This window comes from Rhipicephalus microplus, chromosome 2 (assembly GCF_043290135.1).
Source record: "Rhipicephalus microplus isolate Deutch F79 chromosome 2, USDA_Rmic, whole genome shotgun sequence".
NCBI classification, from domain to species: Eukaryota; Metazoa; Arthropoda; class Arachnida; order Ixodida; family Ixodidae; genus Rhipicephalus; species Rhipicephalus microplus.
Window position 1 is genome coordinate 276991261 of NC_134701.1, and position 18005 is coordinate 277009265.

An 18005-nucleotide genomic window follows, 5' to 3' on the forward strand; every position below is an offset into this window, starting at 1 on the left:
GGGCGCGGTATAATCGAGTAAATACGGTACTACTATTTGCCCGTTCAACTACCTGCTTGAGAAAAATGCCCGAATCTGTGTGGCACAGTGTACCGGCACAATCTCAGCATAGTAAGCAATGGACTGCACACAAGTTGCCTAGGATACTTGGGGTCATGTGGCAGCAGTTACAATGTTTCAAGGCCAACCATTTTTTTTTCCCGCAGTAACAGATCAGTGTGCTAATACACACACTTGCAGTCAGATAGAGCTGGACCAGTCATCCGCTTTGCCAACGTGTTCTCTGTCATGACACCTACAAGCTCCTTGGTACTGTTACTATGTGCGCCCCGCCGCAGTGGTCTAGTGGCTAAGGTACTCGGCTGCTGACCCGCAGGTCGCGGGATCGAATCTTAGCTGCGGCGGCTGCATTTCCGATGGAGGCAAAAATGTTGTAGGTCCGTGTGCTCACATTTGGGTGCACGTTAAAGAGCCCCAGGTGGTCGAAATTTCCGGAAACCTCCACTACGGCGTCTCTCATAATTATATACTGGTTTTGGGACGTTAAACCCCACAAATCAATCAATGAACTGTTACAATGCACATCCACAAGGAAATGTGAGAGAAACGAACTTTTTTTGCATTCTGAGTTTTATCTAGCCACCTTTGGTAAACAGTTCCACTGCTCTGCTTTTTTCTTCATCTGCTGCATTTTTGTATGTTTACTAACGAGATGAAGAACTATTCTAAAAGCATGCGAGGTTTTTTTTTCCTTCCTGAAATACAGCAGCCTCATTTTAACAAATTTGCTATATATAATGATGTTTTCCACTGAAAGTGTGACTTTGTTGTATCAAGCTTGATGTGAACAAAGTGCACACAATCTCGGTGACTGCAACTAGCACTCAAGTCTGCTTACGCACATACGATCCCACTAATCTCTAATATTTAATTTCTCTGTGATAAGGTGTAACAAAGCACACAAAAGAGGGATAACTTACAGTGGTTCCTTGTTCAAAAGCTGCTCCCAGGCATGGTCCAAGGTCTTCAGAACATGTTCTCCAAACAAGCCAGCATCAAATGTTTCAGTAACCACAAGTGTGACACTGAAAGGGAAAAAATATTATGTCTATCACAGTTGAACCCCTTCATGAGAGACATCTACTGGGGAGCAATTGTTGACTTTATGAGGTGTGTCTTATGAGCAGGGCACCACGTATTTATTTTCATAATAATCAGCAGCAGGTTGACCACGCCAACTGAAGGGCTAAGGCCTTTCCCATGTTCCGCCAGACAACCCAGTCCCGTACTTTCTGCTGCCACGTTGTACCTGCAAACTTCTTAACCCCATCTGCACACCTAATTTTCTGTCTCCCTCTCATGCATTTGCTTTCTCTTGATTTGAGGAGGAGGAACTCTCAGGCCATAACAGCACGTGAGGGCAATGCGGTTTACGCCGAAGCTTGACAAGTGACGCTTTTGGCATGTTGCCATCTTTTACATACGCTTCTATGGAGGCGATGTATAAAAGTCGTGATGGCTCCTTATACATTGTAAAATTTTTCAGACTTCTGGAAATCAATCGGTAGACGTGACAGATATTTTGGTCGCAGTCACTAATTGATACAGCCAAAACTAGAGGCCATACAGTACTTGAAACGAGCTATCCCCTGCCTGTTATACCCCATATAACAGGCGAGGGGGATAGCTGCCATGGTTGCTTAATTGAATGAACATCGGAAGCGTTATTCGAAGGTCACAGGTTACAGGGTTGGTCCCTGCTTACAGTTGGTCACTGCTTACTTAGTCATCCACTTTTCTTTCCTCACATTCACATTACATTTACCCCTACTAACATCCCCTACACTTTCCTTGAAATTGTTGTCTGTTAGTTCTCATTAATAATGTGTCCAACAAAGAAAAACGAGCCCTTAAAAATTTTCACTTATTTCCATCATTGATAGTGATGGTCTTGTTGTGGGTAACGTCACGCTTTCAGGTAGTATGGCAGGAATTATTGGCCACCTGCCAACCCACAATAGCATCACGTGCTATTTAATGCTAACAGGCAGGAAAAGTGTCTTCCACACTCGCTGTGACAGCTACTGGCGGTGCTGACTGATGCTCGCATATTAAATGCACATATACTATACCCCATAAAACAGGCGGGGTATACCCGCCGTGGTTGCTTAGTTGGGAGAGCATCAGATGTGTTATTCGAAGGTAAGAGGTTCAGTCTCTGCCCATGGCAAGTTATCTTTTCATCCACTTTTCTTCCTCCGCATATACATTACATTTATTACTAATAACATCCCCTATGCTTTTTTTTAGCATTGTTTTCTGTTAGTTCTCATTATTAATGGGTACAAGTGAGGTAGCCAGCGTCTGTAAGAGAACTTACCGCTCATCAAGATCACCAGGAATTGTGAGATCAGTGGAGTGCTTATTAATTATGCAGGCTTTGGTGCCGAAGTCATTCTCGTCAAATACATTGTGTGCCACTTCACAAGAAGTTGGGGACACCTCGCATGAGTACACCTTTTCTGCACCTGCAGAGAGCGCAAATAGGCTGCGAGAAACGATGGCGTAAAACACTCGGAGACAGAACACTTAGCTTAAAGAGAATTCAAAGAAGCCAATCACTTAAAACTTCCATCTTTGATTATACAAATGCAATCAGTCATAGCAACCACTTACGCATAAGTATGTGTTCATATTTGCATTGATTGATTGGTGGTGTTTAACGTCCCAAAACCACCATATGATTATGAGAGACGGCGTACTGGAGGGCTCCGGAAATTTTGACCACTTGGGGTTCTTTAACGTGCACCCAAATCTGAGCACACGAGCCTACAACATTTCCGCCTCCATCGGAAATGCAGCCGCCTCCTCTGTTCTTGTAAGCTAGTTCTGCTTGCAATGTTTCTGTGCTAAACAATCTATTTCTTAATTGCAATAAAACATCTCTTGAGATTCTATGAGACTCCACTGTATTATTATTTGTTTTTACCAGGCAGTCACTATGCTGATTATTCTGGCAGTGGTAGCTCGACGTTTGTTGAGCGCATAGCTTGTTTTGCCAAGATTGCTGGGCAAGCCATCTCAGGCGCTTTCACCGAAGTGATGTTTATCGTATACTACACAATGCAGTGGACATCCACTGAAAGGGACACTAAAACCAAATAACCATTTGTGTCAGAGTGAAAGGTCAATGCTTGAAAATTGTTAGAACATCACTATTATGCACAGACGCACTTTAGTAACAGAAAAACTCGGGCAAGTGCACGGCATGATTCGTGGCTCTAGTGGGACATTCTCAAACAAGAGCCTGATGACACTGAACACCTTCTGTGCCATTAATCACTAGTGTTCAAACTACTCAGGATAGAAAAGATCACTGTACTACATTTCAAAACAGAATTAAATTGCCATTGAGCATTTCAATTTGATTCTTGCAAAAACGAATTCCAGACCCGGGCGGACCACACAGCACAATCACAGCAAAAGTTGGAATAGCGGTTTTCCTAAAGCCTGTTGTACACCCGCCTGAGGCAACTAATACAAGTACACTGGCAAAGTAACCACTACGCCATAAATTATCATTATATATGTAAAGTAGAAAAGCACTCACTTTGTCATAATTTCTCATTTTGCGAATAAGCAAGGTACCAACGTCACATCTGTAAAGCCATTATGTGAACTTTGTCGATGCTGTGGCTAATGACAATGAAGAATTATGGCTGGGCCAATTGCAATATGTTGGAAGCATTAAACGACCCACTCATTTTGCAATTTGATTTATCCAGTGCCCGATTGTTATTGTTATTTTCTGCCACACCGTATAAGATATTTTAACATGATGTCTTGGCCCATATGTTGCCTGAATCAACGTTTCTAGAACCAACTGTCTCACAGTTCCCCAAAAACGCTTGCTCTCTGAAGTAGACATGATGGCCGTCTCAAGAACTAGCAGAACTGCAGTGCCATTTTGCTCCATGCCTCGTGCATCACAACTTTTGCTGACCTGAACAGCCGAGATGAACCGTTTAAAATTTTTTCAATAACCTCGACTGCTTCAAGACGCAAGCGTTTCACAAGTCTTGCTTTATAAACATGCAATCAAACATGGCCTATAATAGTGACATCAAAGTCGCATGCCTGGCAGACCGTTCACATAAATATTCACATGCCATCAGCCTGAGTTTAGTCGCCACGATGGTACAGTGGCCACAATGCTCGGCCACTGACCTGAAAGTCCGGTTTAATCACGGGCCAAGCGGTCGCATTTTATATGGAGAGAAAAATGTTAAGGGCCAAAGTACTTAGATTTGTCACCCAAAGTAAGTTGTGAGCTGTCAATTCTCAGATAAATGATGCTTTCTGCTTCCTAGACAAATATGTTTGACCCAAATAACGGCTGATGAAGGCAGCCTGGCTTGAATTCCCTTAAGTTCAACTAGTTCCCATCTTCCCAAGTGTTGTAGGATAAGAATTGAGAATCTCAAGTTATTTGTGGTTATATTGTAGTAACAGCGCGACAACTGCAGGAAGAAACAAAATGGACAGGAAAGAGCGCTGATTGTCAGCTGAATTTGTTGAAGGGGCTATGACCGCTTTTATACAGAGTGCAAGAACAGTGCTCATGCACGACAACACATGTGTGACCATGAAAAAATATTCTTAACTGAGAAAAGAATATCCTCTCTCGAATAGGAGAAGCTATGGTGAACTGATATATTGCTCCATGGCTTTCCTGATAGAAAATGCTTCTATAATCTCTTTCATTCTTCATCCTTGCGTTTTTCAAAAATTGTATTTTACAAAACAGAGGACTGCACTTACATTCTTTGCAGTGTACAGCCATTCTTAACATTGGAAGCATGCTGTCTTGCTCGGCCATTGAAGCATGGCCCAATTTGTCCTATGTTTATTTTTCCACATGTCAGCGGTATCTCACACACAACAGTACATTGGCATTCAGTCAACCTATTCTGGTGATGAATGTTGCATGATCGACTACTACAGTTGCTGTTTAGTACAACCCCTTTGAAAAGCTCCACAGGGGCGGAAAACAACAAATTGTTAACATTTCTGGTCGCTGTTTCCTTTAAATTGTGAGATGAAATGCGATTGTCAATAACAGATTAAAAATGTCATAAAGAAGAGGGGCCAATGACGAACTTATACATATACTGGTGACGGGTGTGTGGCTTGCATGATTAGCTGCGGCAATGGCCGATTTGGAGCAACAGTGCATTGCTGGAGCTAACTGCAGAGGCCACAGCAAGTGAAGCAGGATGAAACAGCAGCATTGTAAGTTCACACGTCTGCTGCATCTGCCAGCTTGCAAGGGGAGCTGTGAAATCGAATAGGTCCAAAAAACTTGCATACAGTGTTTTTGCAGCTCAGTTTCAAGAACCAGCGTGGCACTGTGGTAGAATGCCCGAATGCCATGCCGAGGGTCCCAGTTCAAATCTCGTGCGATCCTGGATACTTTTTTTCATTTCGCGCTATCGCAGTTACGGTCAACAGCGGCGGACAACTACAGCACTCAAATCGCTGTTGTTGTAATCTAATAACAGCCTTCACTGTAATTGAAGTGGGCTTTACTATTGAAGTGACACAAGTCTCATTTTCAGTGGGCTGTGCTTTTCTGTGCCGCAGCCCTTGCTGTCGGGCAGCATAGAACAGGCATGGTACACCCTCCCTCACACAGCTATTGTGGAGGGTGGGCAGCTTGTTTCGAGCTAACATGTGGACTACTAAAATACAATTTTTTTTCCAAGCTAAGCGTTTCCTTGGCATGAAACAAGCACGAGTTTCCTGGTATGGTATTAAAACAAACCACGTCGACTCTATATCAGCTATCAGTATCCCTTCAAAAATGACAAATACTTTTAAAATTCAGCAACAGAGACATCGGTTATTCTTGACGCATTTGAAGTGTTCACAAACCTCAAGAGTCCAGTTCCCGCTCCAATATCAAGAACTCGCTTGTGACCACTCTGGACAGCAGCTGTGATGGCATCGTGAAAAGCTTCATTTCTTGATATGTCGTTCAGCATCCTGAAGTGCCAGCGTTCCACAAGCAGCGTCCTCAGCCCATCTAGGCTCTGACGAGCTGCTGTGAAGTTTGGGTTGATCTCCAGCGCCTTCCGTATGCTGCATGCTGCTGCTTTTATGTGGCCGTGCCTGCAAGAGTTATTTGTTTAAATCAGTGGTGAAAACAAAACGTGCAGTTGAGTGCCTTCAGGGTAGGGTAAGGCATGGGCACATTTCCTGGTTAGTTGCAGAATGACGACACTACACGCCACGGTGGTCTAGTGGTGATGGTGCTCAGATGCTGACCCAAAGCTCACGGGATTCAATCCTGGCCTTGGTGGCCACATTTTCGATGAAGGCGAAAATGCTTGAGGGCCGTGTATATTTAGGTGCACATAAAATAACCACAGGTCATGGAAATTTCTAGAGCCTTTCACTATGACGTCTATCACAATGATACGGTGGTTTTGAGATTTTAGACCCAAACAATTGTTATTATCATTAAAATAATCACACCATTCATTTTAAGCTGCATACGATACCACTGATGTACACATAACTTGGATGTTACCACTTTTGAACCTGAATCGGACCATCACATAATTTGGCACTGCTTCCAGTGAGCTCAAAAGCACCACCCAGCACATTAGAATGCCCAATTTGCGATCCAGAGATAAGCAGCTTCTTTGTGATGAATATTTGCCTCAATCTTTTGAATAACTTGTCAAAAGACTTTGAAATTTAAAACCAACCTGCTTCTGTTACTCTCATAACAAATACGTTGTATGAAAGTGCAGCAAAATTAAACGTAAATGATTTTATTCAGCTTTTTTCCATCCAGTCATCCTGGCCCTACCAGCATTATTTTACGTTAACTTTCCTAGCTTTTCATCCTAATGGAATTCCTGAAAAAAGCAGCATTCAACGCATGAGTGGTAGAGGGAAACCCCAATGTACACCGATTTTACTTTAGAAGGCATGTTGGTGCTGTTAAAGATGCCACATCACAAAGCTTTCGAGAAGGCTGGATGCTTTCATAGTGGGCTTCACAATAGTTAAAGTAAAATGACACACGATTCACTGCTTTGTATGAAACAAAATCATCACTCTGCCTTTTTGCTGGCACCATTTCTGTAGTAAGCCCGAGCGACTCAAAATTCTTCGCGACAATGAATATCTCGCCCAACAAACACACAAATAAAAGGGTGTTACTCTTGTGTAGTCTTCAGTGGCACTGAGCCGTGTCCCCAATCTGGAAGACAGAAATAAGTGCCTCATTCTTCTTGAACAATCACTATCTATGTATATATCATATTCTTCAATCTGTCGCAAGAATGAACTAAATGGAACACAGGCACAGATTTCACACAGGAAAAATTAGATGCTGTATTTCTTCAATCAGCCTTCAAAACAAGGTAACAAGACGAGAGACGAACACCGCCAGAGTCGAGGACGAATTAACGACGTGCCGTCCAAGTGAGATCGCCAATGAATCTAGAGATCGCTCACCTCAACAAGAGTGCTCCCAGCGAGTGGTGTAGTTCTTCACACGAGTAGTACGCTTTCAGTAGCTCCTCGTAGCAATCGAACAGTTCGGTCCACCTCTGTTCGGCTTCCAATTTTTCGGTGTGTTTACCTGGGAAAGTACGATAAGACACAGAACAGCAGCTCTGTAAAGCAACTCGGGTGCCTACAACTCCGCGTGACGACTGAGTCGATTGTAATGATCTCACCAACTGCGAGCAGGAATGCCTCCTTGAGATCGTTCTTCGTAGACGGCTGAAGCTTGAAGACGACGCAGAAATGTGCGAGCGCCCTGCCGAATGTACCGCTTTCGATGCAGGTTTCTATTTGAGAGAGCGAATATTGAAACATCTTTTTCCTGTTTTCTGATAGGGACATCGTCGCGCTTTCCACGAGTTGACTTCATGGAATGATCACAGTTCCAACTATTCCCACGGGCGCTTCGCAAACACCGGCGGAATCTCACGTGGACGACGTAAACAACCGGCGACCATATTTGATGTCAAAGAAACGGCAGTGTCTGGTTGAATGCCGTCACGTTTATAAAAAATAGAACTGGAAAAATGTTTCTCTATATACCAGAAATATTTATATATATATATATATATATATATATATATATATATATATATATATATATATATATATATATATATATATATATATATATATATATATATATATATATATATATATATATATATATATATATATATATATATATATATATATATATATATATATATATATATATATATATATATATATATATATATATATATATATATATATATATATATATATATATATATATATATATATATATATATATATATATATATATATATATATATATATATATATATATATATATATATATATATATATATATATATATATATATATATATATATATATATATATTATATATATATATATATATATATATATATATATATATATATATATATATATATATATATATATATATATATATATATATATATATATATATATATATATATATATATATATATATATATATATATATATATATATATATATATATTATATATATATATATATATATATATATATATATATATATATATATATATATATATATATATATATATATATATATATATATATATATATATATATATATATATATATATATATATATATATATATATATATATATATATATATATATATATATAGCGAGGTACTTGTGCAATGTGCGAGAGCAAATCTGCTCGTACTGAGCTTGAGCTTTAAATGAACGCATTCGAAGGAATCGTAACGTTTTCAAATATATCAAACAGGCTTTATGGCCATGGTACAAGAACTGGCATACAGGCACACCAACAGCAACGTGAATGTAAGATAACGCGAGGCCTCTTTTGCTGCTGTCGCGACTTCTTACGATTTCGAGATGAGGGCGAGTAAAATTTCTAGTTGCATGATTGCAAGAACTAACGTTCTTCTTTCTTCAGGCGAAGACGCCAGCGCTCACATATACTTTTTTGGACAACATTTTTGAACACATACGGAGGGAACACCCGCAACTTTCTCCGTCTGTGTGTGAAGGTGTAATATATAAATGTATGTTTGGTTCTTATAATATATGTCTTCAGAAAAAAAAAAAGTAATATCAATGCATTCCGTGGATGGGATATTTTAAAGGTGCCATGGATGGGCTACATTTCCTGGTAATTGTAAACATACGAATCATACAGTGAACCGATAATCAACATTCAGATCCCGTCGAAATCTTTATTTAAGAGCCTTTCCGCCCGAGAAAGAAAAGTAGACAAAGAAGAAAGAAAATCCAAGAAGTGCTACTATACCAACCTAGTGAAAAAAAATGATGGTAACACGAAGAAAATATGGCAGATTGTTAAAGACGTCACTGGCATGGGTAGCAAAGAACGCATTACACCTGATAATCCAACTCGTGAAGTGGCCGACAACTTTAACGATTACTTTACTAATATTGGTCTCAGCCTTGCGAGGAAGTTCCCTACTCATATGCAGAATTTAAATGCACCCTGTACTGTTACCAATAATTTTGATTTATGTGATGTAACTGAGGATGACATCCGACAAGTAATTAATAAGTTACCAGGGAACAAGGCAGCTGGACATGACGCCATATCATCAAGGATTTTAAAGGAGAATATTGATGTATTGTGTGGTCCCTTATGCCATATATTTAATCATGCATTTTCCTCTAAAACTTATCCTAGTATACTTAAGACCGCCAAAGTAATACCAGTGTACAAATCTGGTGATCGGAATCTTCCGGACAGCTACAGACCAATATCTGTTCTGAGTAGTATTAACACTACGCTTGAAAAACTAATATCGTCGCAATTAAGGCGCTTCCTGGGTGAACAGAATGTACTTTGTCCCCAGCAACACGGCTTTGTTGCAAACAGGTCCACTTCAACTGCTGTTTCGATGCTTACGCAATATATTAATTCCGCGCTACATGAAAACAACATAGCAATAGCAGTATTTTTAGACATACGAAAGGCATTTGATGCTATTAGTCATTCCATTTTACTGGAAAAAATGCATTCTTATGGGATAAAAGGTAACTCGCTTGATATTTTTTCTAGTTATCTATCGGCACGCAAACAAAAGGTAGTCATTGGTGACATCAAATCATCCTACGGTTATATTAAATGCGGGGTGCCACAGGGTTCAGTTTTGGGCCCTATATTGTTCTCTCTTTATATTAATGATGTCCCGCGATCCCTACAAAGGTCAAGGGCACTGATGTACGCGGACGACACTGTTTTAGTTTTCACAGGACACTCCTTAGCAGATTTACAAAATGACGCGATGACCGATTTATCGAACATTTCGGAATGGTTTGCCAGGAATCAGCTGACTGTTAACTGTACTAAAACAAAGTATATGGTGTTTCACTCTCGTAGGAAACATATTGACGCTGAATCTCTTAACCTAATAATAAACAACACTCCTATTCAACAAGTTCCTTGTTTTAAATATTTAGGCGTCACTTTTGATGAACACTTACACTGGCATGAGCAAGTACAAAGTGTGTGCGCAAAGCTAGCCTATGGCTGCTATTCTCTAATAAAAGCTCGCCAATATTTTCCACAAGCTATTCTCCGCACACTCTACTTTTCATTGTGTCATTGTCACATAGGTTACTGTCTGGAATCGTGGGGTGTGACGTACAACAGTTATCTAAAAACTCTTGAGCGACTTCAAAAGCGTACACTGAAAATCATAAGCCAAGGTGAATCAGTAAGTAATATTTTCCAATCACAACGCATTCTCTCAGTTCCGATGTTGCGTGACTACAAAATTGCTGTTTCAGTAAATAACATAATTAATAGAAATTCACCTTTGCCTGCTGATCTTTTTTCAATTCCTAAACGCAATACGCGACATGCTTCGAATGGTAATTTCAATCTGCCCAAATGTTTTAATGTTTACGGAGAAAGACTGATACAGTTTAGTGGAACAAAAATATGGAACACGGTCCCCCTAGAGATTAAAACGGCACGTAATTTCAGCATGGCATGTAAATCATTTTTTCTGTGGAGTCAAGACATGTAAGCATGTGTGTGTGATTCGATTTTCATTGTATTTTTTTAATAAGTGCCTATGTATAGAAACTAGCTGCAAGCTAATAAGTATGCATATCTGCAAGAAAAAATGTATTACTGTGTTATCTGTATCACATGATTGTTTTTTTTATGTTGTTACCTCAGAGCTGACCTGTACACTTTTTTATGTTGCACATTGTATTGGACCGTCCACTAGCCACTTTAGGCTATCGGTCCAAATAATCCCTGTGATTGCATATATCTATTTATGAAAATAAAGCTTCATTGATTGATTGATTGATTGATTGATGTCAAATGACATGGCGCGCGTCTCTATATCGATCATCAGCATCTCACTCTAAAGATCGCAAACGTTGTTAACCATGGCTTTCACACCACGAGTTCTGAAGACTCGCCGAAACAAACGGTTACACCGGAGTCATTTATTCACCGGTCCCCCGTTTCGCGCCTCGCAACTCAAGCAAAACACAGATCTCATAAAGAGCGCGAATCTGCATGCGCATGAGCTGCGAGCCCCTCGTTCCGCAAAGCCTCCCCGGCAACTTTGGTTTCAAAGCTCCCTCCCGGCACTCGGTTCAAAAACCTCTCCCCCCCCCCCCCCCCCCCCTAAATCGCGTGCGTGCACGAGCACGTGCCATACCGTGCAGCGATGATAGCAAAAGCCGGGCAAAATGCGCTCCGCGAACTCACCCGCGGTCCTCCCTTTAATCGCCGAGGACCAATGGCGATCCACGAATCGAGTCACATGACCCCAGCCCAAGCGCCCGCGACAGGTGTTTCCACGCGGGGAAGCCAGTTGTCAAAGCGACGCCAGCTCGCAGACTTCGTGCACGCGCGTTGTTTCACCGAGATGCGGCGTGCCTAGCAGAGAAGCCCTAAACCAGAGCTTTCGAAGAGTTGTGGTCCGTCATGTGGAGGCGATGCTTTTTTCTCCTGCGGAAAGCGGTGTTGAATGGGCATATGCCCGGCTTCGGTGAACGCGTCTTTGTCGAACGATGACGCCAGCCTCGTCACATTGGATATCCGCGGCGCGGCCCACGCTCTCGAAGTTGGAATCGACCGTTTCGTCGTCGCCAGGTAGGGTGTGCTTGTCCATCCCTCAAATCAATTGCCGAGCTGAGCTATTACTTTGCTCGTGAGAGATCGAAGTGGCCGTTTCTGAAAGAGCGCGTCGGAGACTCGCATTAGCGTGTCCACTGGGTCGGGGCGCTTGCTAGCACTCTGAATAAAACAAAGGGTTGATTCGCGTAGCGTTTCTCGCATGCACATGTTAGCTTAATATTTTATGAGTAGCTTTAGGAACTCTAACCCCAGCATAACATCCTGTGAATGGACGGGGGAAAAAAATCACTTTAAAAAAGAACCGCAATTTGTAGTTGTGCTTTCTTTTAATGCGTGCGAGTTAAACAGAGAAGCTCGCTTCCTGTGCACGTTTAAGGTTTCTCGTTATAATTTGGCGCCAAATTTTACCAGGTTAACTAAACTTCTGTACGGTTTTAATAAACTTTCACTGGTATCGCAAACATGAGTCCTCAGTTTTTATCCTAATCGTTTCGGCGTGACCGCGCGATTGGTCAGCTATTCGACAACGTAATTTATTCATAAATCTGATGGCCTTTCTCAAGACTGTGACGTTGCTAAACTTCTTCACATTGAGCATGTTATAGTGGTTTTATAAGTGAGTGAAGTCAGCTGGTCTCTTTGTTACGTATTTCATTGGAGGCAAGGGGGGAGGGGGGCAAACGTCGGAGATAATACGCTCGCGCTCCTTTTTGCTGCTTTCGTTTAGGTAAAGCGGAAGCTTTCGCAATGGTTATTGATCCGAATATTTCGAACAGTTGCACGCCGATTTTTACAGTGGCTGAGATAATGTACCGCGTGGTTGTTACCCTGCCTCTTTTGTGCGATGCAAACAGTGCCTGAAATTCAATTCAATTTATCGGCTACTTCACGTCCACACTAAAGTTGCACATAGAACACGAATGAGGCATTCATGTATCAAGAAGTCCCAACCCCCAACCTTCTTTTTTAAGTTTTGCATTTGTATTACAGACTCATGCTTGTGCATACATACAGTATGGTTAACCCCCTTCTCCGCCATTTCTGGCTTCGCCACTGGAAGGAGGCATCCCGGCACATAAACGCAGGAAGTGATGAAGTACATTCTGGAGACATGAATAAATGCGCCGGTAACGACTCTTACTTAAATGCTGAATAGTATACTCGTTGCGCATGCCTTTCTTATGACTATGCTCGTGCGAACGCAAGCACATTAAAATGAGTTGATCAAAGTTTTACGAGTGTATAGGCTTCGTAGAGTGGTAGGATACCACTCTACGAAGCCTCGTCAAGGTATACGAGTTGCCGGATAAAGTTTACAGGGACGCTTTCATGCGTAGCTCGTGGATATGATTCTGTAAGGCAATCACAACAAAACTTTTTCTTAGAATTGCCCCGCAGGAGAGAGCAGCCGAACATAAGTGACGTGTACATGTTTGAAACATGCTGCCACTATCGAACTTTGGTGGAAGCGTAGCGCAGTGCGTGATGGGATATCAGTGCGTGCTCATATTCGTGCATTGTCACTGCAGAATATTATTCGCATACGTGACCGTTAATCCGTTAATTCTCATTACTATTGTTACGGGTGAGAGATAGATTCACTTCTTTTTTCTCTACCCCACTTCAACGAAAGTCCCGTATCACTATTGTATCCAACAAAGAAAACGAACCCTTAAATTTACTCTTTTCTTTGTTCCGTTCAACGATGACTTGTGCAAGTCTTTTTTTTTTTTTTGCGACATCTGTATTTTACAAGACCGTGAAGCCAGAGCAGCGCAATGAACGGTTGATAAGTGCCGGATTTCTTCCTTCCTATAGGTAATTTATTAACTCCTTGTGAACACAACGAGAAAGGTATAGAGCACCACTCGTACATCACAATCATGCGAAAAGGTAATAGCAAAAGCGGAGATATCAGAGGGTGGGTATGAAGGGCCTACAGAACGTTCGTGAAAGTTTACCATCCCCAGAACGTTAAATGAGTTCACGATGCAAATTTATCCATCGCGATTGAGATTCGATTTGTTACACCCGTCGTTATAGCACCGACCAGCGAGTGTGCTACAGATACGCGAGGGTATTTTGTGTGTCCATTACTCCGGTTACACAACAATAAACTTCATCTAAGTTGGTGTAAAAAAACCACTCATTTTATGAAGGGGAACCCATTCTAGATCCCGGCAAAACTTGCGCATGCTCCATTCTGGTAAATCCGCGATATTGTGCAGCGGGGTGACATTGGGCAAATTCATGGTGCCAAAGCCAGTTCGCGAGTCGTTGCTATTTCAAAGCCAAGCTTAATACCAGTTGTTACGTTTCGCTGGCGGCGGGGGCATTGCGTGCGAAAAAACTGCGCCCGTCATATGTGTGTTTGTACAGTCCGTTATTTAATAACTGATGTCATCTCAATCTTGTTCTTGTTGCCGATCAGCCGTTCCCGATATGGCAGTCTGACCTTTCATCGAAGTCGTTTGCAATTCCATGTTGCCTCATTTCGTTCGTGTTTAGGACTGTTCAGTGCTCGCAAAAAGGACAGAAAAACTAAAGACGTGCACATGGACATGTGCACTTCTTCCGTCCTTTGCCCTTTTCGTGCTTTTATTATTAGTGGTGTCGCTGGTGTTCAACGTTCCAAAACCACCATATGATTATGAGAGACGCCGTAGTGGAGGGCTCCCGAAATTCCGACCACCTAGGGTTCGTTAACGTGCACCCAAATCAGAGCACACGGCCGTCAAGCATTTTCGCCTCCATCGAAAGTGTGGCTGCCGCGGCCGGGATTCCAACCCGCAACCTGCGGATCAGCATGTCGAGCACCATAAGCACCAAACCAGCGTGACAGGTTTTTGACCTTACATGTTGGTATTGCGCAGTCCTAAACATGAACTCATACCAGCCAGCTCAGTCTTTTTTTTTTTTTTTTTGATTATTCTGAGTCGCACTTCACTGTTGCTTGTATAGTAACGCATGATCGTCGTTGTTGCCAACAGAAACCGAAGTGTCGTGCTTCTGAGCACGACACTTCGTCCGATTCTTACCCCCGTATTCAAGAACGTCCCTTCACTCAACGATTCACCTTCACTTGAGAAAGTCGATGGAAGCGCCCTCCCTAGGCACGGCAAGTCACTGCATATCGGCGATAATGACGTGCGATTCTGGAGCAGCGCAGGGTCATTTTCAGCCGAGAAGTGGCGCAGTGCTCAACTCTGTCAAGTGAAGGGTGAAAGTTTGTGAATACGGGGGTTAGCCCCGTATTCACAAACGCTCCTTCACTCAAGGGCTCTCCTCGACACGAAAAAGTAGGGAGCCTACATGAACGGCCGTTTTTAGGGTGGAGACATCTTAATAAGTGCCTTCAAGAAAATCAGCCAAAACCAGCGGGCAACGGGGCACGCTGTTGCCAGCTTCCACCAAATTCAGCATAGTTTTCTGTGCGCCGCCATTTTGGAGCCAGCCGCCGCTCCCTCCAGCTACGCGAAGTACGGCGCAACAAAAAGGAGCCTGGGCTTTTGACAGCGGCGGTTCTCAGGGTCGTGTAAGCGACCCAGTTCTCAAAGTGAGCGCACGAAGAAATTAGCAGCCCACACACAAACACTTGCGACATAATACTGAGGTTACGCTGACACGAACGCAAGCGTGGCAACAGCTCAGACTAGCGAGCGCGTCTCCGTACGAACGCGCGGACGCGTCCCGTTTGTGGGCTTCCTACTCGCAATGCGTAGACGCAGCAACGACAACTTCGGTTATCTACTCATTCGCGAACACCGCGAAACACATATACGTGTGCCGCAGGAAAAAACAGTGAACGAAATACGCAGTACTCACAGAGCAAATACGTGACGCACTGGTGGGCTCCCAGCCGTCTCGCTTCACTTGAGCCAGCCATAGTTGTCGTCGGCCAGGGCTCACTGGGAGCGGAACATTCGCACCCCCTTTCTGTTGTGGTTAGTGCAGAGCGGTACGCAGCATCCAGGCATTCTAAGGCTTCACCGGCAGCGTTTAATACGCTACCGCAACGTTCGACGCCGTATTATTGAGAACTAAACGCAACCGGGCGTAGACGCAGTGCGGGCACCAAGATGACAGCGCGGCGTTGCTGTCTGGCAACATTGTGTTTTGGCGGGCGGTGGTGCGTTGGCGGCATGTAGTGGGTCAAAGGCTGACATAACTCTAAAAACGGCCGTTCATGTAGGCTCCCTACGAAAAAGTTGATGGGAGCGCTGTCTCTTGGCCGAACATGTCACTTCATATTGGCAATATTCTTCAGCGATTCTTGAGAAGCGCAGCGTCAATTTCAGTCGAGCAGCGGCGTAGTGCTCAACTCACTCGAGCGAAGGATGGAATTCGAGTCGAGGAGCGTTTCTGAATACGGGGGTTAGCATGGATGACGCAAACTGCTGGGAGAGAGGGTTTCGCAATGCGATAAAAAGTTTTAAAAAATGGGGACCTTAAACCTTCGCCTTTACCGTTGAACGCGATATAGCGATATCCTGTTCCTATAATGCGTACTTCAAGCACTTTGAGCATAAAGCCTTTTCGAACTTGCTATATGCACACTCCAAGTGTGAATAGGCACAGTTTCTTTTGTGCCTTTTGTAGTGCGTGACCGGATTTAAACCACGAAGTCATTATGATGATCACCCACATGCTTGCAGCCCGTGTACATACGCTACTATCGACGCAGTCTTGACTACAAGATGGACACGTTTTGTTTGAAAACCCCAGTGTTATCGAAGCATCAGTGTCTGCAATCAGCCATCTTTACTGAGAAATCGACGTGAAACCCATGAAAAGTTAATATTTAACTATCGGTCTTATACCCGTGACACATGAGCAAAAATAAAGTACTTTAAAGTAAACCCCTTTTGTCGCCTAAGGGGACCATTTGCAGAAAGGAGTGGCGCTGATGACACACGGCACCGGACTACTGCTTTAACCGGTGCCTCAGAAGAACGCTGCAGAAAAAATGGCGCTGTTTGGGGAAGCAGCAAGATTGGAAATATTAAAAAGAATCTGCGCATGTACATCACATTCAGCGACGCCAGAGCATAAAACTGTTTTTTTTTTATTGTCTGGTGGCTTATAATGCGCATACCTGTAATTTTCTTTCGCTTTTTTTGCGTTTTTAGCAGCAACATAAGTTCGTCTGGCAACTATGAACGGTCAGTGTGTTGCTGTTTTTGTTTTTTGTCGTGCTTTTTACATGGCTGCGTCCAGCTGGGTCAGTGACGGCGTGCCGCGTTTCATCGTGGTCCTGTGATGTTTCAGCGCAGAGACAGAGATAAAGCAACAGTAGAGGTGGGCCTGACTCTTGTCGCCCTCGGCCCCATCGAAGATGAGCTAAACGCTGCGAAGGCAAGAGTGATGAGCCTCAGACCATAGCCTCCTATATTTTTTTGTGCCCGCGCATTAGCGCTAAATACATACGCGCCATCCGTCCCTTATAGTTTTGGCGCTCGCCGCCAGATGCCGCACCGATCCCATAATAACAGCAGACGACGCGGCCTATGCACGCTTGCGTTTATGACGGTCTAGAAACCGTCTACATTGCATTGGATTATGCGTATACGTTAAGAAGTGCGCACACACCAAATTTTTAACACAAGCACTGTATGCAGAATGCAATGTGAGCTTTGTTATTTGATTTCGCGCTCAAAGCTTGAGCACTTTTCGAGACAATGGTTTGACATGAAAATCTTTTGCCAAGTCGTGTTTGTCAGTCACACTCGTCGCGAAGTTCAGAAAAAGTGGGCGGAGAAACTTCACGAGCACAACCTCCAAAAGTTT

The 18005-nt window shown here is 42.8% G+C and overlaps 1 protein-coding gene across 1 annotated transcript in view; it reads right to left on the bottom strand.

The window, feature by feature from the left end:
• LOC119179226 (protein arginine N-methyltransferase 9) overlaps positions 1-8048 on the bottom strand; it is a 28661-nt gene extending 20613 nt beyond the window's left edge. Inside the window, exons 1-5 of the mRNA XM_037430299.2 lie at positions 7755-8048; positions 7531-7657; positions 5935-6171; positions 2381-2548; positions 981-1085 (exon numbers count right to left, since the gene is read on the bottom strand). Of these exons, the coding sequence (XP_037286196.2) occupies positions 981-1085; positions 2381-2548; positions 5935-6171; positions 7531-7657; positions 7755-7923 (806 nt within the window). The 5' untranslated portion in view covers positions 7924-8048. The remainder of the gene's footprint in view (positions 1-980; positions 1086-2380; positions 2549-5934; positions 6172-7530; positions 7658-7754) is intronic.
• Positions 8049-18005: the final 9957 nt, after the last annotated feature.